The sequence below is a fragment of the Sus scrofa genome, chromosome 1 (assembly GCF_054392235.1).
Source record: "Sus scrofa isolate SSC_HxYL_T2T_F1_AM1 chromosome 1, Sscrofa_HxYL_maternal_Yorkshire_Landrace_v2.0, whole genome shotgun sequence".
NCBI lineage: Eukaryota > Metazoa > Chordata > Mammalia > Artiodactyla > Suidae > Sus > Sus scrofa.
The window spans coordinates 192,511,991-192,533,666 of NC_139383.1; the positions used below are offsets into that span (position 1 = coordinate 192,511,991).

The 21,676-nt window shown below is 45.5% G+C and overlaps 1 protein-coding gene across 3 annotated transcripts in view; it reads right to left on the bottom strand.

Moving 5' to 3' along the window:
- Positions 1-110: 110 nt before the first annotated feature.
- NID2 (nidogen 2) overlaps positions 111-21,676 on the bottom strand; it is a 73,604-nt gene continuing 52,038 nt past the window's right edge. For 2 of the 3 annotated variants that reach the window (XM_021101930.2, XM_021101914.2), the window contains 11 exons: positions 21,169-21,312; positions 14,056-14,175; positions 13,003-13,233; positions 8,975-9,196; positions 7,887-8,056; positions 5,204-5,333; positions 4,536-4,707; positions 3,499-3,656; positions 2,120-2,243; positions 1,095-1,207; positions 111-814 (listed from right to left, as the gene is read on the bottom strand). In XM_021101930.2, the coding sequence (XP_020957589.2) occupies positions 804-814; positions 1,095-1,207; positions 2,120-2,243; positions 3,499-3,656; positions 4,536-4,707; positions 5,204-5,333; positions 7,887-8,056; positions 8,975-9,196; positions 13,003-13,233; positions 14,056-14,175; positions 21,169-21,312 (1,595 nt within the window). In that variant the 3' untranslated portion in view covers positions 111-803. Of the gene's footprint in view, positions 815-1,086; positions 1,208-2,119; positions 2,244-3,498; positions 3,657-4,535; positions 4,708-5,203; positions 5,334-7,886; positions 8,057-8,974; positions 9,197-13,002; positions 13,234-14,055; positions 14,176-21,168; positions 21,313-21,676 lie in introns of those variants that run through there. The other variant, XM_021101921.2, reaches the window with a different exon arrangement.

Genomic DNA, 21,676 nt, shown 5'->3' on the forward strand with positions numbered 1-21,676 from the left:
TTTATTGTTGTGTTTATGTGTGTGTATAATTGATCTCCTTCCTCCCTTGTGATTTAGGTACATGCCACTCCCCAACTTTGTTATTGATCTAGACAATACAGATCCATAAGTCATAGGAAAACTTAAAATATTTTATTGGAGTAATCTAGAAAATTTGAGAACTGTTACATCTTTGATATTTATATATAAATGTAATTTTTGTGGGTAATTCTATAGAGGGACTTAACAGGATCAGAAAATACAAATTGAAACATTCTAGCACCTTTTAATATAAATAGAAATGCACTGATGCAGAGGTAAAAAAAAAAATCTTAGAACTTTTGTGGGAAACTTTAAATAAGTTGGTTCTTCCCCATCAGTTCTGCATAGCCTTCTCCAACTACGTCAAGGTTTATGATCTTTAGTATTGATCACGTGTGCTTTAATTTCTTGGCCAGAAAGACTCCATATTAAAAATCAGATTTAGGGTCTTAACATGCTCTAATTGGTTCTTTGTTGAATGGATTTGACCTTTAAATATGATACAAATGTTTATAAAAAGTTGCTTTAATAAGCAACAATTAAAATTCTCTTACCTTTTTTAAACTTGAAATAACTTTTGTTTTTAAAAATACAGTAGTAAAGATTGAGGTATAAACTTTTCACAAAATATACTTAGTCTTTTTGCTTTAAAATATTCATCTTGTATGTCCAAAAACTTCTAATGGCCAATTCCTTTTTCACTTTCTTCACCTTTGTTCGCAGTAAATGTTCTTTAGGGTCCAGATTCCGATTGTAAACTCAAGTCCTTTGTAATACCATATTTACTTTCTTCCTATTGGGGGAAAGGACAGTGTGTGAGTGTTTTATATCTGAGTTGCTACTGCAGGTCTTTTAAAGGGGGAAAGAAATATTGACTAATTGACTTTTCTGCGTAAGGTTAAATAAGCTAGCTTAAGGTAGTAGACTAGTTAGCCCCATGTGTTGGCCATTAGCTTTTCTAGCTCAGAGTGGTTCTCACTGGTGGCAGCAGCAGCAGGCCAAGGTGATCTGTCACCAGATCCACCCTTCTCTACTGGCTGATCCAAAGGAGCAGCCTGAGCATGTTCACTTACCTGTTGGGCAGTAGGGGTAGACAGCAGTTATCCCGTAGAGATGAGATCGCTGCTCTGGGAGATACTCATCAGTGAATTGGCCACTGTCTCTATTTACTGATATTACACCGTCCCTGGGGACAGAAAGGAAGAGAGAATTCATGGGGTTTAAGGTTGGATGGAAAAAGTCAATCAATAAAAGAGAAATCTCTGCCAGACATATAGAAAATATTTGTAAATTTAACCAATGACTTCTGACTCAGAGTAAGGAAATTTGTCTACATCAGTGGTTTTCAAAGTGGTCCTCAGACCTGCATCATCTGGGAACTTATTAGCAATGCACATGCTTGGGCTCCACCTCAGACCTACTCAAACTCTGGAATGATGCTGACCAATATGTTTTAATAAGAGCGCTAGATAATTTCTGAGGCCATGCTAAAATGAGAGCCACTGTCCAAATCAGTGGGGTTCTCAGCCCTAGCTAAATACTAGAATCACTTGAGGGTCTATTAAAATGCTGGTGCCTGGGCCTCATGCCAGATCAAGTAAATCAAAATTGCTGGAGATGGGGTAGAACGACATAGCTAGCTATTTTTATTGTTTCCCAGTTCCTCCTTGGACAACTAAGATACAGTATTTTTCATTCTCCCAGGGGACAACTAATATGTCCATGTTGTGTTTTTTTAATCAAATTTAAATCATATAAGATACCTCACAGTACTACCATTAAAAGTAGTCTTTTATTCTCTGAAGATCAGCTTTAGACTAAAGCTACGCTTCCTTTTTGGACAGTTTATAACCTAATAGCACTGCCATTTTAAGCTACATGTGAGCAATACCATTAAATTTCTGGGTGATAAGGAAGTATGATTTTAAAAGCAGTAATTCTTGAATGATGTTATCTACTAATGAAGAGAGAATGAAATGAAAATTCCAGCAGAGGGCTTAATTACTAAAGTCACTTAGTGACATATGGTACAACAAGTGGGTCTGTCCTCCGGAAGAGTTGGCGTTTTCAGGCTTGTCCAGTGTGTTGTCAGGCTCACCTTCTCCAGTCGGTGTGGTAGAAGTGATCTGCATAGCTCACAATACTGAAGGGATAGTTGAGGTTGTTCTGAATGACACGCCGTCCAGTTCCGTCTGGTAGTGTACACTCCAGTTTTTTAGTTCCTTTTAAAACATTGAAAAGGGAAAAAGATCCTTTCATACCATGAGTAAAAAATTGTTCCTTTACCAAAAATAGTGGAAGGTTCTTCTCAAAGGAAACAAAGGTAGAATAGGAATAGAATGTTTTATTCCGTTGGAATCATACAAGTTCAAAACTAAAAATTTCCTATTCTCAGTCTTCAGTTTGTTTAATAGCATTCTAGTTTCTAGTGGAATTTAAACTCTTGATCCTTTTTTTTTGGAAGAAAACCAGTTTTCTGTAAGTGCAATTCTAAGTTTCTCCCAAAGTGGGATATTAGAAATGAAATTATATCAGTGATAAAACAAAGTTTGTGTTAGCTCATAAAAGATAAATAATTGCTCTTTGTAAGCAATGTATAATAATGGCTAAGGCTGCCTTTTAACTAAAAAATTTTTTAAAGACTATATTATCTTCTAGGCAGAGAAAAAAGTAAAATAGAAGCATGGCTTCTTTTTTTCAATGTAGATTTTTAAATAGCTAAACAAGGCAAGAATGTCTAAGTCTCACATTTCTCATGGAACCCTGATTTAAATTTCAAATACTTGTTAAAAATGTAACTTGTTTTGGGCAGCTGGGTTATAATAGTGACCCATCTGCAATATGGATCCTTTTATTAGATAAAGTCTTTAAGAATAGCTTTATTCTTTAGTATGACACTAAACATACAGTATCTTTTCAATTGTGCTAGAAATGAAATCACACAACAGAAAGAGATAACCTGGGAATTGGAAACTCAGATTTTTTACTGAAGGAAGCCATCCTGCCACCTCACTTTTCAAAGAAATGTCCTCAGCATAACAGCATACTGACTGTTAAGGTCATATTTATAAATGTTATAATATTGGCCAAAAAGAAAGAGTAATCCCTGTTCATTTATCCAATCCTATCAACTCCAACAGTGGGTAACATTTCTTTTAAATCTAAAAAGTATGCCAAGTGCTCATGTGGAGGAAGGGCGAGCAGTACAGAAATGAGCTGGACATACTACTAGCCCTGAGACTTACCACCTAATTCACACCCATACACCCACAACCTCAGGAAGTTCATTGTAAGAAACATTATAAAGTGTTTTTAGAAGTTACACCAAAAGAGTAGCTCATGTGCTGTACTATTAGAAATTTAAGCCAAAAGTTCTAAATGGTGGAATGTGGTTTTATTTATTATAAAATCTGTTAGAGTACTTGCATTCACTGCATAGTGCAGAGTTCTCTATCTGCATTCCATCAGTAGTATTACCTGCATCTGCCCAGCAGAGCAATTTGGAGAAGGGGTCAAAGGTTAAACCATTGGGTAGTCCAATGTCTTTATTCACTAGAATTCTTCTGTTCTCTCCATCTAAAGACGACATTTCAATTTTAGGAGCTTCTCGGTTCCAGTCTGTCCAGTACAAGTTGCTGTAGATAAATTAAACGGAATAGAGAAAGATAAACCTTCTTCAACTTATAGAACCCAAATTTCAGAACCATCTTTGAGGCTTTTCATTAGGCATTTCTGAGTCAAAAACACTTCCCGAGACAGAAATGCTGAAAATGAAAGCTGAAGTTATCTTTACTGATTTGAAGGGTTGCTCTGGAATTTCATTTGGAAAAAGTGCCATTAAATTTGACAAGAGTTTCTCAAGGTATAGAAATCATTCCTGGTTCTAACAAATACTGAAACACTGACCAAGTTATATATCCCAGCTGACCTTGGTAGGTACAATAGACAGGGAACACTGTTCTCCCGACTACTGCCACGGTGGAAATAAGGCCAGAGAAATGACAAATCTAGTGTCTGAGTTTTGCTTACTCTTGCCTTTTAACACTGGTAACCTTACTGCAGGAGTAACTCTGGGATTTCCGAAAGTATTGCTTCCACTTCATCCCAGCTGACATGTCATCTCAGGCCTAGCCCCATCATCTATCTGATCCAAAGTAACCCCCGCCCCCAGTCCCTCCCACATACTCGGCATTTTCAGCATGTTCTTCTATCATTCTTCATCACATACTCTATCATTCCTTGCATTCTTCTGTCACATCACAGGCTTAATGATATCCTTGTTGACTCATTAGCTTACTGTCCTGTTTCCTCCTAGAAGAATATAAACCCCATGAAAGGACAGACCTTGTCCTTGCCTAAAGAGTGCCTGACACCTAGTAGATCCTCAAGGAATACTGTTAACACATCCGAACCTTCACGCTCATGTTCTGACCCTTCCTACATTGCACTTAGAATCCAAGGGTTTCAAATGAAGATCTACAGATACAGAGGAGAATTAGGGAAGCCCAGCTGACCCTCGGATTGGATCCACAGCGATGGCGCGGGGGTTCACCAGGTCCGTGTGGAAGAGGGCCCTGCGCTCAGAGCCGTCCAGCCTGGCCCTCTCTATCTTATCCAGGCCGCTGTCTGTCCAGTACATCGTTCCACGGAAGTGGTCAATGGCAAGTCCTTCGGGGCTTATCAGACCTGGAAATAAAACAAAGGTGGGACTGGCGCATCTGCAGCTATGAAAGGTATACCTGAAGCAGAGAGATGGGCAGTGTTTGAACAGTTGGGGAAAAAAATGTCCTGAGAGTTTCTAAATTAAAGAAAGTAGGTCAACAGAGGAACAGATCCTTTGTTACTCTTCCTGCCACCGCTAGTTCCCTCTAGCCTAACAAGACCCCCCTGCACCACCACCACAGCCTGATGGCACCAGGCAGCATCAATGGGGACCACCCCCTGAATTTTTGCTGCAAGCCCTTTCTGTTAAGAGTCTTTTCAAGAAGGGTCACCTTCTTGTTCCTTGTATATGAAGGTGTTGATTCACAGAGGGGCTGGTTTTGCATAGCTCAGTAAAGTGACTTGCAACCTGACCTATTGGATAAAAATAGAGGAGAGACTTTGGCATAAAACAGGCAAACAACTTGGACTTGGAAGAATGAAATGAAACGGAAAGTGTCTTCTGGGTGGAGCTGCTGACCTGAGTTAACGATGGTCTCGGGCTCTGCTCCTGGTTCCAGACTGGCACGGCTAATTGTCCGTCCAGCAACGTCTGTCCAGTATACCATCCTCTCCCGGCAGTCATAGTCAATTCCCACAACTATGGAGCCCTTTGTGACCGAAAAACAAAAGTGAAAGAATTTGGGCTCCTTGCATTTCCTCTGAGTTCATGCTCAGCTGCCTTACCCATGCATAGCTGCAGCCAACAACCTTGCATCATGGTTTTATGGGCCGCTCAGTACAGGGGCTAGGTGTCTGGGTAATGGAGGCAGACCTGGAGCCAGCGCCAGGCTTGGCCATTACCAGCCCTGTGACTTTGTTACTTAACTTCTATATGTTTTTGTATCCTTATTTGCAAAATGAAGATGACAGTACCTACTTCACATGGCTACATAAAAATTAATGCCATAGGAGTTCCTTGGTGGCCTAGTGGTTAAGGATCTGGCGTCACTGCTATGGCTCGGGTTGCTCCTGTGGTATGGGTTTGATCCCTGGCCCAGGAACTTCTGTATGCTGTGTGTGATGCCCCCTGCCACCCCCCAAAAAATTAATGGCATAAATGCCTATCATGTATCCTAATCAGTGATTAATATCCTGTAAGCTTTCAATAAGCATTATTACTGTTGGTAAAAGTGATTTCATGAACAATTCAGTCCCTTCAGTGACAATGAATGTTAGTCTCAGCAAAGTAAGTTCCTAATATTTCACTGGGCAAAAACTGACTTTCTCAAATGCTATCAACACTTTTTGAAAAAGCCTTTCTAAAATTTGCCGATATGTAGTAACATCTACCCTCTCACGTGTGAATGAGGTTTTTCCGCCACCTGAGGGGCAGCCACCTGTACCCCATATCTGTCTCTTACTACAAAGCAATTCTTTGGTTGTACTCTTATGTAAAACAAAGTCCATGATTTGATGGATTATGGAACCGGGGAATGGTGTCACCCACCTCTGGCTAGGGAGGCCTCCCCTCCTTCCTTATTGCTAAATAAATGGCAGCCTTTTTAAAATGCTGAGTCTGTGATATTCCCTTCCAAAATTCTGAACAGGGGTTGCTTCATTCAGTTTCCAACCCAGACTCCTGCTCTGAGAAGCCCAGCAGATGTTCACAGCTAACATCAAGAGGCCATCTGGCTGTCCCTCTGGTCACTTCAGCTCCCTGCTTGCCTAACAAAGTCTCCTGGGCCAGCCTGGCCTAGGCTGCTTGAAAAGGAGTCGGTACAAGAAACTACAAGGCAAGATTAGGCTCCTGTGGAAAAGGGGGAAGTTTAGGAGGATCAGAAGGTCAAATACAGTTTTACTTGAAAAGTCATCTGTCTCTGGCAAGGGTGCACATCCATATGGGCTTCCATTAACTCATGTAATGATTTCAAGGTTTCGTCGAGGAAAAAAAGAAGTTTAAGTAAATTTCCACAAGATGTGCTTTAACCCATGTTCCATTTCTTTGCAAGTCCACCACTATTACCACCACCACCCTGCCCTCATCAGGGGCAAGTTCAGAGATGCAGTAAAGCCATCTGACTTGGCGAGAATAAATAGATGGCTAGCTTGAGGTGGCAACGATTTTCTCTTTTAGAGGAACTTTTACAAAACAGCACCTAGTGTTTGGAAACACACTAAATTCAAATCTTTAAAGGAAAAACAAAAAAAAAAAAAACCCCAGATCTTTTTCTGAACACTACTTCTAAACTTTCTTGGACGGATAGGTATTGTTCATTATCAGAAATAAATGTAAACACAGACACTTATTCTTCCTGAAAGATGATCAAGTACTGGAGTTCCCATCGTGGCACAGCAGAAACGAATCCGACTAGGTACTGTGAGGTTGCAGGTTCGATCCCTGGCCTCGCTCAGCTGGTCAAGGGTCCGGCGTTGCTGTGAGCTGTGGTGTAGGTCGCAGACATGGCTCGGCTCTGGTGTTGCTGTGGCTGTGGCATAGGCCAGCACTACTGCTCTGATTAGACCCCTAGCCCGGAAACCTCCATATGCCTTGAGTGCAGCCCTAAAAAGACAAAAAGACACCCCCCCCCAAAAAAAAAATCAAGTACTTGGAGTGTAAAGGTTAGAAATAGAATTAGGGGATTTTCTATTTTAAGTGTCAGTGCATTTCTGGTGAACCCCTTCTCTTTTCTGTATTTTCGAGAAGAAATCCCCTTCTCCAAAATGGAGTGCCTTGACCATAGCGAGGCTACTGGCCCAGGAAGCAGCCAGCACCCCCTGGGCAAAGCCCTGTCCACTTCTTTCCAGGATCACGCTCCCAAAACTTTCATCTATGACAGTGTTGGAAAAGATAAGAAAAGAGGCTGGTCAGCAGAACCAAATGAGAGGGCAGGAGGCTACAACAATGAGACCATCATTGGTTAACTTCCAGGATCTCTGCAGAGATGTCTGGCTTGGAGAGAACCCTGGGGCCTGGGGCAAACCTGTCCTTTTCCCACACTGCCTCAATTTCCTGACAACTCTGAAATTCCCTTTCTACGTATCCAAAACCCCATGAACCAACTGGAAAAAGTAGCCTTCGTCAGTCAGAGGTGACTCCCTGCAACAGAGAGTTCCTGCTTCTGTGTCAGGCTCGAGAAGAGGTCTGCGGCCCCAAAGACCCCCACCTCCCACACCCAGGGCTTGCCCAGAAATGAAAGCCCTCAGGAAGAAATCCACTTTACATGCAGCGACAGCAAGGTCTTGGCCATGTCCTTCTGAAGCCTGGTACCATTGAGGGGCAAGTGGCCGATCTGCTGGCCCTGGGCATAGAGCAGGAAGGTGCCCACAGGCGGAGGGGTCACGTCAGGCCGGGGTGTAGGCCGCATGGTGGGTGGAGCGACCGTAGGTATACCTGTGTGGGAATGAGGAGGAGGGTGTGAGGAGCAGAGAAGGAAGGAAAAAGGTGGGTGGGGAGAGGAGAAAAAAAGTTACTTTCCCACGTACCAGAGCCTCCAGAAACACCAAAATTTCTTTACCCTGGACAGATGTGCTCCAGATGTTCCTTAAAAGAAATTCTAATTTCCAGGGTTTTTTCCCAAGGATCAATTATGTAAATCGCTGCCAATTACTTGGGAGGAAGATAACAAAACATTTTCCTCAGAACAAAGCAGAGCATTTTCTTTTCTTTCTTTTTTTTTTTTTTAAAGGGGAACAAACCAGCCAGTACTGTGTCAGCTTCTCTTTGGGGCCTCAGGGTGACATGTGTCCCCTTTCACCCTGGACTGGAGAAGGGGAGGAACTGCATATTGAACCAAGTTCCAGATGTTCTAATTACAGAAATTGCTAATGACAAAACCAAACATTAAATCCAAGTTGGCAGAGTTCCTGTCGTGGCTCAGTGGTTAACAAATCTGACTAGAAACCATGAGGTTGCGGGTTCAATCCCTGGCCTTGCCCAGTGAGTTAGGGATCCGGCGTTGCCGTGAGCTGTGGTGTAGGTTGCAGACGCGGCTCAGATGCCCGCGTTGCTGTAGCTCTGGCGTAGGCCGGTGACTACACCTCCGGTTGGACCCCTAGCCTGGGAACCTCCCTATACTGTGGGAGCAGCAAAAAGAAATGGCAAAAAGACACACACAAAAAAAAAAAAAAGAAAGAAAGAAAGAAAAAGATAAATCCACGTTGGGTTGGGATCTCGGGTGGACCAGATTATAAATCCTCGTGACATGAGAGCGGCTCCCTCCATCGGACCTATTCACCGCCGACTTCCCCACCTTTACCCACAGCTGGCAGTGTCCTGGCAAAGGGGAGGGAGGCTGTCCCTCATGCTTACATGCAGGGGTGGTGCCTGGCTGTGAGCGGGTGCCCTGCACCTCTCTGCCATCTTGGTCCACACACCAACAGAAGTCACTCTTTCCGTGGCACTGCAGGGGTGTGAAGTGGCCCAGGTCGTCGCACTGGGGCACGTACTGGTCGTCCCTGGGTGTGCCGCCATAGTGCTCCAGCAGGCTCTCCCTCCAGCGCTCGCAGACAGTCCGGGGCCTCTGGGTGGGCTCTGAGCAGATGGGGACAAAAAGCCTTTGATAGTGAGCCAAGGACAGAATGTAGCATGTAGCTCGAGTCCCCACGCCTGGCCTCCTGGCCTCCTTCCGCCTGGTGTCCATTAACAAAGCCTTAGCCAAGACCCTGGACTCTTACAGCAAAGTGTTCTAAGAAGTTCCAGGGAGTTAGAAGGAGTGACCTGAGGCTCCTGTCTCCCTGGGCCAGGAGGGCTGCCCTCGAGGTCCAGCCACATCAGCAAAGGACAGAGGAGGTAAAATCTGGGGTGCAGGGCTCACCCTACCTGGGGAGGGGCCTCTGCTAACAGCACTGGCAGGGACTCTCCTTGGGGACTTAGTGACCTACATGATGTTTAAGGCCAATATTTACTCTTTCCCACCTGCTTCAAACTGTAGGACCTGCATCTGAGAGGACATCCTGAGACTGGCCAGTGTGTCTTAGGAAGGATTACCGAATGCCCTACTTACATGGCCCTGAGTATCTGTCCATCCGGGAACTATACTGAGTAAAAGTAAAACTTACTGTGATTAGTGTGTTACAGAGCAGAGGTGGTGAGAAACAACTTGATGCTGACTGTGAGACTCCAGCTCCTACGTGGCCACCCTGCGCCAGGCTTCTCTCAAGTGGCACCTTCTGTGGCTCCAGCTGCCCATTATGCTGCTCTGGCTGCTCCTCTCCCAGGATCCCTCCCCATCCTGCCCGCCCCTCCCAGCTTAAATGCCTGTTAGCTTCCTTTGCACAGCAGTTTCTCTACCTGCAGTTTTTTTCCCCAGAGGCTCTATCCCAAACACAGCAGTTCTCTGTCTGAGAGGACCCTGCTGCAGGCTGATGAAGTTAACTTGTGCCCCATCCTAAACAGGATTACCTAAAGGGACTTAAATAGAAGGTGTTCCTCAACGCCTGTGGTCTGTAGAATCATACAGCCAAGTACCTACTTGTACCACCAGGTGGACGTGTCATAGATCTCAGAGGAGAGAGCTAACAAAACCCAGGCCCTGCTTTCCCCCATCAAAGCTGCTCCCCTAGACTTTTCCCTATCAGTAAATAGCACCTCCCTCTTCCGATCACTCAGGCCTCGTCAGTCATCCCTGACTGCCTTCTTTTTCTCACTTTCTATGTCTAATATGTCAAAAAATGTCCACTGTACCTTCAAAGTACATTCAGAATATCACCCCATCTCACCACATTCCACCCCTGTCATCTGATGCCAGGATTCCTACAGCTGGCCCTCCTAGTGGCTTCCCCACCCCTACTCCACTGCATAAGCTCAATCCGCAGTCAGAAAGAGGCCCTTAAAAAAAGTCATTTCATGTCACTCCTTTGGTCATAACCTCCAATAGCTTCAAATAACAGTTGGAAATGGAGTTCCCGTCTCAGCTCAGTGGTAACGAACCTGCTTAGTATCCATGAGGATACGGGTTCGATCCCTGGCTTCACTTAGTGAGTTAAGGATCTGGCATTGCCGTGAGCTGTGGTGTAGGTCGCAGATGAGGATTGGATCCTGTGTGGCTATGCCAGCAGCTACAGCTCCGATTTGACCCCTAAGCCTGGAAACTTCCATATGCTGCAGGAGCAGCTCTAAAAACAAAAAAGAAAAAGAAAAAAGAACAGTTGGAAACACTGCAGTTGGGCCCCAGCACCTACAGTTCCTCTAGGAAGGCAGGAAGGTGGTGAACAGGGCCCTCAGAGCTCAAACCCAAGGAGCACAACTCCAAGACTCGCCAGGTTTAGGGGAAGCTGACACCCTTCAGGTTGTCTCTATAGCTCATGACCCACTGGAAGCAAAGTTCTTTTTAAAACACTGTGGAGAAGGAAAGACTGACTTCCTCACCCAGCTGTGACTCAAAGGACCCAGAGAAGGAAATGTCACTTCCTTAAGCACTCGTCATCCCAAGGTGGGACTCCCTGCAGAAACACCCAGCACCACCCATGTCCACAGTTCAAACTTAGAGGAGGGACGCTCAGTTTTGGGGACCACCCAGTGAGGTACATCTCTGTCTGGAAGGTGGCATGGCACAGTCAGCTTCTGGGAAATGGGTACCTTGTGTCACTTACCCATGGGCATCCTCTCATTTCTGTCTGAGGCTACTTCTCAATCCAACCATGGATTTATTTCTCTTTCTGGTTGGCAGGGTTTTTAATACTTTTAAATTTGGGGCACAGAGCGTTCTCACTCCTTTCAAAGCTGACCCCATTATGCAGATGAGACTAGTCAGAAATGACAGCCAAGGCCAAGCCAGCACCAAAAGAGAAGGCTGGCTACGGGAAAGAGTCTGCACAAAGGAACGTGTGTCTCATTTTGTAATTAACTTCTCCTTCTCTTGGCTCCCTTCTGGATCACTGTCCTCAACACATGCCTGTCTTAATAAATCTCATGGAATTCTGAACCCTTCCCTTAAGACAGCTCCCAGCCGTCTGATTTTTTCAAATCCCAGCTGGGGTTAGAACCAAGACTTTAAAGACTAGGCATGAGTCAAACAGAATTTTTATGTATTCCTTTTTTTTTTTTTTTTTTTTGGACCTATAAAATCTTGTCCTAAAATTAGGGACAGAGAAGAACTATGAGTTTCACTGTGAAAACAAGGGTACCTATACATCTGGATCAAGCACTACCTGTTTTTACTTATATGAATCTTAGAACCACTCATGTCCTGGCCATAACATAAATTCTTATTATTAAAAGGATCAACACTGGTGGTATTTTTCCGGTTCTTACTCTCATACATTAAAAGCCAAGATGGAGTTCCCTCTGTGGTGCAGCAGGTTAAGGATCCAGCACTGTCTCAGCTGTGGTGTAGGTCATAGCTGAGGCTTGGATTTGATCCCTGGCCCTGGAACTTCCATATGCTATGGGAGCAGGGAAAAAAAAAAAAAAAAGCATAGAGTAGTAATTACAGAACCTTTTTCAATAGTAGAAATGCATCTCTGAAGAGCAAGCTCATGGATATGTATAGGAATTATTTTGGCTAAACAGATATCAAACCAACCCTATGTTCTTCAGAATCAAGTTCTTCTGTATTGGGAAAAAAAAAAAAAAAGTTCTTCCAATCTCTGAACAACTCAGCAAGGAGCAGAAACCTGCCTTGGCAACCTGCATCTGGCATGAACTGTGAGCGCCTGGTAACCACGCCCCACGCAGACAGGAGTGCTTGGGCAGTAACAGACACGCCCCTCATCAGCATGCCCATCATCAGCATCTTGGGTGGCAGACTAACAAAAGAGGTTGCCGCTCCTCTTCTGAAGGTGGCAGGCGCAAGAGTGACTCCCCTTTGACGTGGTGGTCTGGCAGTACCAGCTTAGAGCAAACTAGCTGGATCCACCCACGAGTGTCCTGTGTCCTCCTACTGAGATTAAAACCGCCTTCAGACTGTTTCCTGCACTGGAGAAGTCAGAGTAAAGTGAGAGTTACATGGGAAAGCAGTTTTCCTTTTGGACAAAAGGCTGGCTGGTCTGGCAAGATGGTGGAGCTCCAAGATCTCCCTAGGCTGTCGTAACTGATTTGGGTAGTGGCCTCAGCCTGACCTACACACTCAGTCTCATCTTTTAGTTTTATACTCGACAGGTCTAAGAGGCTGGAGTCTGCCCTGTAACAGTCATGCACGGGCCTCTATGTCCCTGTAACACGAATGTACACGTACCACTCAAGTGCTCCTAGGAGGCAGGAGGCTATGCAAGGATGGGAACGGGCCCTGAGTCTGTGTGATCTGGACAGGGCTTACAGTCTACCAGACCATGGTTGGCACCACTCTACTTCTCTGCCCTGGGCCAATGCTGGGACCAGGATCTTCTCAGTGGGCCTACCTGGTGGTCCACAGTGCGGAGGGAGGGAGCCGGGTGGAGTCCGCGTGCCAGGGACTTCCTGACCATTGGGGTCCACGCACCAGCAGAAACCGGTGCTGCCATGACACTGCAGTGGCAGGAAGTGGCCCTGCTCATCACACTGCGGGATGTGGAGCCGGGCACCGGGATGGGTGCGCTGAGCCTGGGCCTCGCGCTGCTGGTGCTCACAGGGTTTCAGTCCCAAGGCGGGGTCTTCCGGGGACCAGAGCAGAGGAGATACAAAGGAATAAAAGAATAAAACATCTCATCAGCTTTTACCAGCTGGCCTCAATCTCCTGAATTTTTTTTTTTTTAATTTTCCTATAATTGGAAGACAAGATAGCATGGGGAAAATAGCAAGGTGCTAGAATTTTGGAGTCCTGGATTCTTATTTTAGCCCTGCCATTCTACCTAATTTATAATTCTTGCAGTTTACCCTGTAAGTCCTGGCTGGTTATACAGTAAAATAGCTCCTCCCTCAGTCCTCAGGATACTGTTGCCAGCTGGGTAAAATGAACAGCAAATCCATGGCTTCTTTCCAAAAATCCTAAGAGACTCCAAAGAAAGCAATCAAAACTCTGTTCATCCCCTGAGTTCTAGAGTTTAAGTCTGAGAAGCTCTGGGTCAAGGGCAGTCAGTAGATTGCACCATGCTGGCCAAGTTCTCCTAGAGCAGTCACTGTGGGAGCTCCAAGATCACTAGTGCATGTGACTCTTGATCAGTAAGCTTGTCTCAGGACTTCATCTACATCGTATTCATCAAGGCAAGGCAGATCACTAAGGCAGTCAACTGGCGCTTCTACTAAGTAAGATGATGGATGGATCAGACTCTGGGGCCTCCTGGCATGCTAATAACCAATGAACTATCACTAAAGTCGGCAGGCATAAATAATGCAAGAAAAAAATCCAGAGCCTGGAAAATCCACCAACTAAGCCCTCAGACCCAGATAAATCAAGTGTCGGCTACGAGCTGTAGAAAAAAGGCATTGAAGGAGCTGGGAGTTTTCTGTGTCTAATCTGGCCTCCCAAACCTTACCAGGTGTGCATTGAAATCCATCCCCGTGGTATCCAGGTTGGCAATGGCAGGAGAAGGAGCCAGGGGTATTGGAGCAGGTAGCTGAGGGGTGACATCTGTTTTCGGAGCATTCGTCAACATCTGCAGCATCAGGGAAGGAGGCGGGGGAGGGGGAAGGAGGGAGGGAGGGAGGGAGGGAAGGAAGGAACACATGACTTCATTGCACACCACATGCCACTGTCTGACCTTAGTGCTCATGGATCGACCACGAGGGGTCCACTTCCGAAGACCCTTGAACAGGAGCAGAAACACGCAGGCACCTTAAAGGCAAGCTTGATGGTTACATTCAGTGTAGAAATCAAACACATGGTCACTCACAGAGAAACAAACCCTGGCTGTACTTTTAGAGTATCTTTCATCTTCAGTTACTTCCAGGAAGTTATTGTATTTGAGCTAATCTATAGCCTATAAACCATTCATTTCCTTTCAGTAACACTACAAGAAATACATGTAACAACAGCTTTTTTTCCATTAGTTGTTGGCACCATCTCCCTATAGCTCTGATTTACAGACTCAAGGAACCCAGGGAGGCTCCAAATACTTTTTTAACCAAAAGCACATTCAGTTTTGCACACCCAGGGTCCTACTACCTAGGATGCCCAAGTCATCAGAAACTTCCTTGACTTTCCACTTTGAGAAGGACTAGAAAAGTATGAGAAAATAGTATTGGAGGTTTTGAAACAACACCTAAGAAAATCTCAATTTGTCTGGTTCATCAGCATAAACAATTCAGGTCCCAACATTCTCCATGAGGCACCATGAGGATAAATTTTCCTATTTCTTAAAACTGCAACATCCTAAAACTTCAAACAAAGGCTGACTTACATTGGTTTTATTTATTGAAATCAGCACATGCTGACAATAGCAAGACCCCTCACCTCCTGCCAAAAAAAAAGTCTGAGATTTTTTTTTTTTTTTTTTTTTTTGCCACATTTGCATCTTGTGCAAGTTCCTGGGCTAGGGATCGAACACACACCACTGCTGCAGCAACACCGGATCCTTAACCTGCTGTATCACAAGGGACCTTCCAAAAGTCTGAGAATCTTAACTGCTGAAACCAATGGCCAGTGGTTGAGATGAGCCATCTTCAGAGATAGGAAGTTTTCCTGAGTAAAAGGAAGATAAAGGGTATGGATGTGATCAAGGCTCAACTGAAAATAAAACAAGTCATCATATCCAAGATCATATCCAAAAAATGGTTTTTAAAATATGTGAAGAGGGAACAACATGGGATGGGAGGATGAAGCCCAGAGAACAGGAGTACCAGGCGATGTGAATCGCATCAATTCCACACAGCTCGTCACAGAGACACATTGGGTCCTAGAAGCTGGAGATATAGAGCTGTGAATTTGACATCGATCAGCTGGGGACAGAAGTGGCTCCTCACCCAGCCACCCAGAACCTAGGTGAAATCTCTTCCAGGGTGATCAGTGTGATTCTTGCTATGACCATACTGTCACAGAGCCACCCTCCTGTGACTAAGGACTGTTCCCAGTGCTGGACACTTAGCACAGACATTCTGTTCTCGGGAGAGGACCCTTACGCCATAATTAGCAATGTAATTGCTTACACAGCTTATCCTCAGTCTCAGAAGAGTTGTGTCCACATAAATTAGCTCTCTGAAGCCCAAAACACCCTGACTACTCAAAACAGCCCAATTTAATGCCACCCAGAGAGGCTTTTCCCAGATGAGCGGCTGGCCTGCCGGGTCACCTTCCTTTCACCAACAAAGGCAGGGAAGTGGTTACATATTCAACTGCAAGGTTAGAAACAAGTGGTTAGCAGTTAACCCCAAATAAACCAAATAAAAATAATCACAACAACAAATACCTCATCTCTAATCTAATCGATATGGGTTCTATGTTGTCATATTTAATTATCTCTGAGGTTGGCCCACTAACTCTTCAGGAGGAAAACTCAAAAGCCCAGTTGGATAAAACTGGTGCCCATCCAGTTCCTTGGCCCTGGAAGATTCTAGAAAACCAAAGCTGTAAAAATTAACATCTAGCCGAATGCAGGAAATTAAAGCTATTCATCATACATATGCTAAAAGCACTTCTCCTGGTAACAGGAACCCCAGGCAACTGCAGGAAGCAGGAACTCTCAAGACACAGGGCCTATTTCTAGAATCGAAGGATCAGTTGCTTGTGATAACTTTTGAACTAAGAGAAAGAGGACTCCCCAGAAGTACTGTATTATGTTGTTCTTAAAGCCTGTGGCCTGGGAATTCTGACCAGATCTAAGGAGTAGCCATCTTCGCAGCAGATGCCAAAGTCAGTAACTAAATCAACAGCCAACAGGGAGAAAGTCTCTGAAGAGACAAAGCATCCAAGTCATCAACCTCTGTCCCCAAGAACTGGAGAAATTAGGGCTCCCCAAAGCACAGGCCCCAACACCTCCTTGGAGGAGCCTGCACCACGACAGAAAACTGGAGTGCTGCCAGCCATCCACTCTCAAGCTGAATGCAGAGCAGGCAACAACCCTGCCTCAGGAGGGCCACCCTGAGGACTCGGGCAGAGGCGGGGAGTGGAGCTTTCGTATAAAGGAGAACTGTTCCCAATTTCACAGGATGGCAGGTGTCAGGAGAAAGTGCAGAAATGTTCAACTCCCTGGTCAGGGAGGAGCTTCCTGTTCTGCCACTGGGGGCAAGAGGCTGCCATTTATGCTTAACCATCACTGTTAGGGCTGGTAGAATACTGAGGTCAAGGCAGCAGTGTTCAAGTTACATTAAGCCCTTTGACCAGTCAGATAACAAGATGGCTTAATCCCAGTGTAATTCTCCATTCTATCCTCTACTAAGCTGCTAAAAACCTATTTGGAAAATGTGATAAAAATCCTCTATTTTGAGTTCATCCTTTGGTGCTTCAACGTTTCTTTACCTGCCTTAATTCTGAGCCCACAGTCAAACCCAGCTGAAATCCCTTCCAAACAAATCCCACGCTTGGACTCCAGCCCCACCCCCCTTGCCTCCCACCTGCCTGGTTTTCTTTCAAACCACCCAGTCAAATTTCCTGACGCAAATTCACCTCAACCCTGCTCCAGACCCCAGCAAAGGCTCCGGCCCACGAGTTCTCACCCCAACTTACCGGGTCAAAGACCCCACTGGCTGTGCCCCTGTGGTCCTCTGGGGCGTGCAGTGAGCTGCTCTCAGGGACCTCTAAGTATAATCAGCTTCTTCCCCCCACGCCTTATATTCTGCTCCTCCCGTGGCTGCGCCAACATTACTATACCTCACCCAGCATCCACATTCTTCAGACAGAAACCATGAGAGAGGAGTGTAAGTACCTCTCCTCAAGGCCCTCCTTTGGGTAATGGGCCACCTGTCACCCTACTTGCTCCTCCCTGGAAAGGTCCCAGCTTAAAACAATCTGCTTTTCCACCTGCAGAGTCACCAAGATCTGCAGGGACAAACATGCCTGAGAAATATCCAGCTCATACCAATCCAGGGGTTGAAATCCATTCCTACTAAGGGGAGCTGGAAAAGATTTAATTCTACTTGCATAAAAGTAATTCCTGCTAGTGACTCAGACTAGATGGAGAACCAAAGCCAAGTGCAGCCTCCCCAAGGAACCTGTTTTTTTAACAAACTGGCTGGAGAAAAACCCTACCCACCCTTTTATTCCTAGTCTGATGGAGTGAAAACAAATGTGTGCTGCAAGAATGCACACTTTGCCTCTATTTTTCCCTTTTCTCTCTATCTGTATGGTTACTGGGACCCTTGCACACTGGGACATGCCTTTAAAAATGCAGGCACACAAATACACACACATTTATACACTTATCCTGCAAGTCCCCTTTATGACTTGCCCAGCCTGATTTAAGCACAGCATAGGCTTCTAAGAAAATGACTACTCATTCTCTATTCCCACATAGTCTGGAAGCTTGGATGGCAACCACTGGGTTACTGACAATGGGAGGCAGCCTCTCCGATGGTCCCCAAGATCCCTTCCTCCTGGTACGTGGGGTCTTAGGTAATCTCCTTCCTTGAGGAACTTGCTTCTAACCAGGACACTAAAGTAATATGGAGGGGATGTCACTTTTGTGATACCTGTCAATCTTCCAGCAGACCTGCTGCTGGCTTTGATGAAGTAAGCTACCTTGTAGGACAGGTCCAAAAGCTGAAGGTCACTTCCAGGCAACAGCCAGTAGGGACCCAAGGTTCTCGGTCCAAGAGTCCTCAGGAACTGAATCCTACCAATAATCTTGTGAGGTTCCTTCCCCAGCTGGGCCTTTAGATGAGGCCCCAGGACTGGCAGACCCCTGACCACAGCCTTGTGAGGATCCTAAAGCAGAGAAGTGAGCTAAGCCACATAGATAATACTAATGTGTACTGTTTTAAGAGGCTATGTTTTGGGACTGTTAGTTATGCTGTAGTAGGTTAATAATACACTGGGGGAGCAATGGAGGGGCCTGGCCTGTTTTTGAGCTTGTGGATTCCAGAGGGATTTCCAAAAGTAGGGAGCCAGAGATAAAACAGGGACACTTGGAGTTCCTGTCGTGGCTCAGTGGTTAACGAATCCGACTAGGAACCATGGGGTTGCAGGTTCAATCCCTGGCCTTGCTCAGTGGGTTAAGGATCCGGTATTGCCGTGAGCTGTGGTGTAGGTTGCAGACGTGGCTCAGATCCCGTGTTGCTGTGGCTCTGGTGTAGGCTGGCGGCTACGACTCCGATTCAACCCCTAGCCTGGGAACCTCCATATGCCGTGAAAGCAGCCCAAGAAATGACAAAAAAAAAAAAAAAAAAAAAAAAAAAAAGGGACACTTGAAAATGGCAGAAATCAGCAAAAGGACAGCAAAAACAAAGAACGACAAGCCTATATTCCTAAATTCCCAGCATGGAAAAGTAGCTAATTTCAGGGTCCTAATATGACCTCAAAAGGTAACTCAAGCCGTACAGGACCAAAAACGGTTAAAAGAAGAAAGACAGAATGATTCTAGAAGGGACTAGGCCAAGAAGCATCTCACCTACATTAACATTCTGATTTTAACACTTACCACATCTAAGCTACAATTGATTTCAACTTCTTTGTTTTAAACCAAAGACCTAAGGGATGAAATAATTTCTGAATGCCACCTCTGCTGAGCTGAGCAGCCAGATATTTAAATAGGAAATTCTACTGACAAGTTTTTTTCTCCGTGCGTTCTCATTTCTGAGAGCCATTAGTGTGTTAAATCATGCTGAACGATGAGTTCCGCAAGGGTGGAAAAAGCAGTATTCCCACTGGGGGCGGGGGGGGACGCTTAGCAGGAACCTGAGGAGTCTGTGCGCCTCACCCAGACCCCCAGGCCTAGGGGGACCTCTGTCTGCAAAGAGCATCGACCAAGTGGGATGGAGCTTTCTGGCTGGTCCAGTGGGACAAGCATTGGTGAATTAGAAATCTACCTCATTTGAATTTGAGAAACACTCGAGCTCTGTCTAGTACTGGGGGTATTTTTTGGGGGCGGGCGGGACACTCAGGGTTGAACCGAGTTATAGCTCTGGGTCATTTCAATGTAAACAGTGTTTTCAAGAAAATCACACAGCAGAGCTTCTGTAAGCACAAGTGGAAACATTGACTAAAGAGCCAGATTCAGACAATCCTAAAAAGCCCCCACATCTGGAAAGGAGCAGAGGGCTGTGCTGCCCTAACAGGTCTGTTCTGTCTGTAACTATGGCTGAAGGCTGGGGGTCCACTCGGCCTGTCCTGCTGAAACCAGAGGGGAAAGGAAGGGGTAGAGGAAGAGAATCAAACATCCAGCAAGGAAGGAACGAGTGGCCGGGCTGTTGGATCTGTTACAAGGCAGTTTTTAGAAAATCAGCTCAGTGGGCCCAGGTGTACAGGGCAGATGCAAGCAGCAATTTGAGGAGAGAGGGAAAGCCTGAGTTTTAGGTGTTTTTAGTTTTTGTTGTTGTTGTTTGTTTGTTTTTTGTCTTTTCAGGGCCACATATGGAGGTTCCCAGGCCAGGGGTCCAATCAGAGTTGTAGCTGCCCTATGCCACAGCCATAGCAACACCAGATCCGAGCCCCATCTGTAACATACACCAGAGCTTATGGCAATGCTGAATCTTCAACCCACTGAGCAAGGCCAGGGATCACAAACCCGCGACCTCATGGTTCCTAGTCGGATTGTTTCCACTGTGCCATGATGGGAACTCCCTGAGTTTTAGGTTTACATTCCTCAAACCGATCCTTTTCCCACCATCCTCTGATTCTCAGTGTCTCGTTTTACCATAACTGGTGTGTATGACAGACAACATTCAATGGAGTTCCAGTTCAATCACGTGTCACTGGGTGCATTCTGAAGACTGTGGATGATGTAGATTTACCAACTGTTCTCTCTATCAGTACTGATATACAGTAACAGAATGTTCTCTACAGTCATAGTGATCCCCCTTCATGAGCACTTAAGACTGTTACGACTAGTTTTTCAGTAACAGCCTCACACATTTCTAAGTTAAATTTGAACAGTTAGTCCTGTATTCTGGTTTAGTGATTTTATAAAATGCAAATGAAATCTTAAAGGTAGTTAGATTTCTGGGAGAAAGGTTATGATTACTGAGGTATGCATCAATACCTTTTTATATCTGTGGATTTCTTTCTTTCTTCTGTCTCTCTCTTTCCCTCTCCCCTTGCAGAGAGAGAGGAAATAAATTACCAAGATAGAATTGCATGTATGTTTAGAGATGGCTGTACATACCACTTCAAGGAGGGGAATAGCAACTGAAAATCAGGCACAACTGGAAGAGATGAGTTAAGCTGTTAACCAAGTAGACTGGAAGTTGGAGACTTCCTCCCAGGATAACATGTAACTTTATCCATGTCCCTCCTGCCCACACTAAGCTCCAGGGACAGAAGGCTATGAGCTGACATGCCATGTCCGTCAAGGACAATCATACATGCTCAACAATCTGGTCCAAGGGCAGTCACCCTTGGCCCCTCTTTCTGACCCAAGACACCTCTCTCTTTGTCTATTGGCAGTTCCCAGGTCTGTGTGAGTCAAAGGAAGGGGAGAGGTTTCTGAGAGGCCCTGGCTATGTGGGGATGTGTATCCAAAGCGACTTTCAGCGTGGCTGAGCCACTCACAGGTACTCACCCGCGCACTGGTGCCCGTCACCGGCATAACCAGGCAGGCAGGCGCAGCTGAACGAGCGGCCTCCGTGGTGAATGCAGCGGGCCTGGCTGGTAGGAGCACAGTTATGACTGCCATCCTCACAGGGGTTGGGAGGTGGGGCGATCACTAAAAAGAGAAGAAGGTGAGGAGGCCTCAGAGTCTAGGCCTGTGAATGGGTGGGCCCTGCTCTTCACGGTGTGATCTGCACACTGACATCATGGGTTGCGGGGCGGCGGTGGGGGGAGATACACAGAATGCAGGTTTTCAGGCCCCAGACCTGGGCCAGTGAATCCGAATTGGAATTTTAACAAGACCCCTAGATGGTTTGTAAGCATATTAAAATTTGTGAGGTGCTGATCTTGGCTTGTGGTTACAACACTAGGATCCAGTGTTATCATGACTGTTGCATAGGCTGGCAGCTGCAGCTCTGATTTGACCCCTAGCCTGGGAACTACCATATGCTGCAGATGCAGCCCTAAAAAGACAAAAA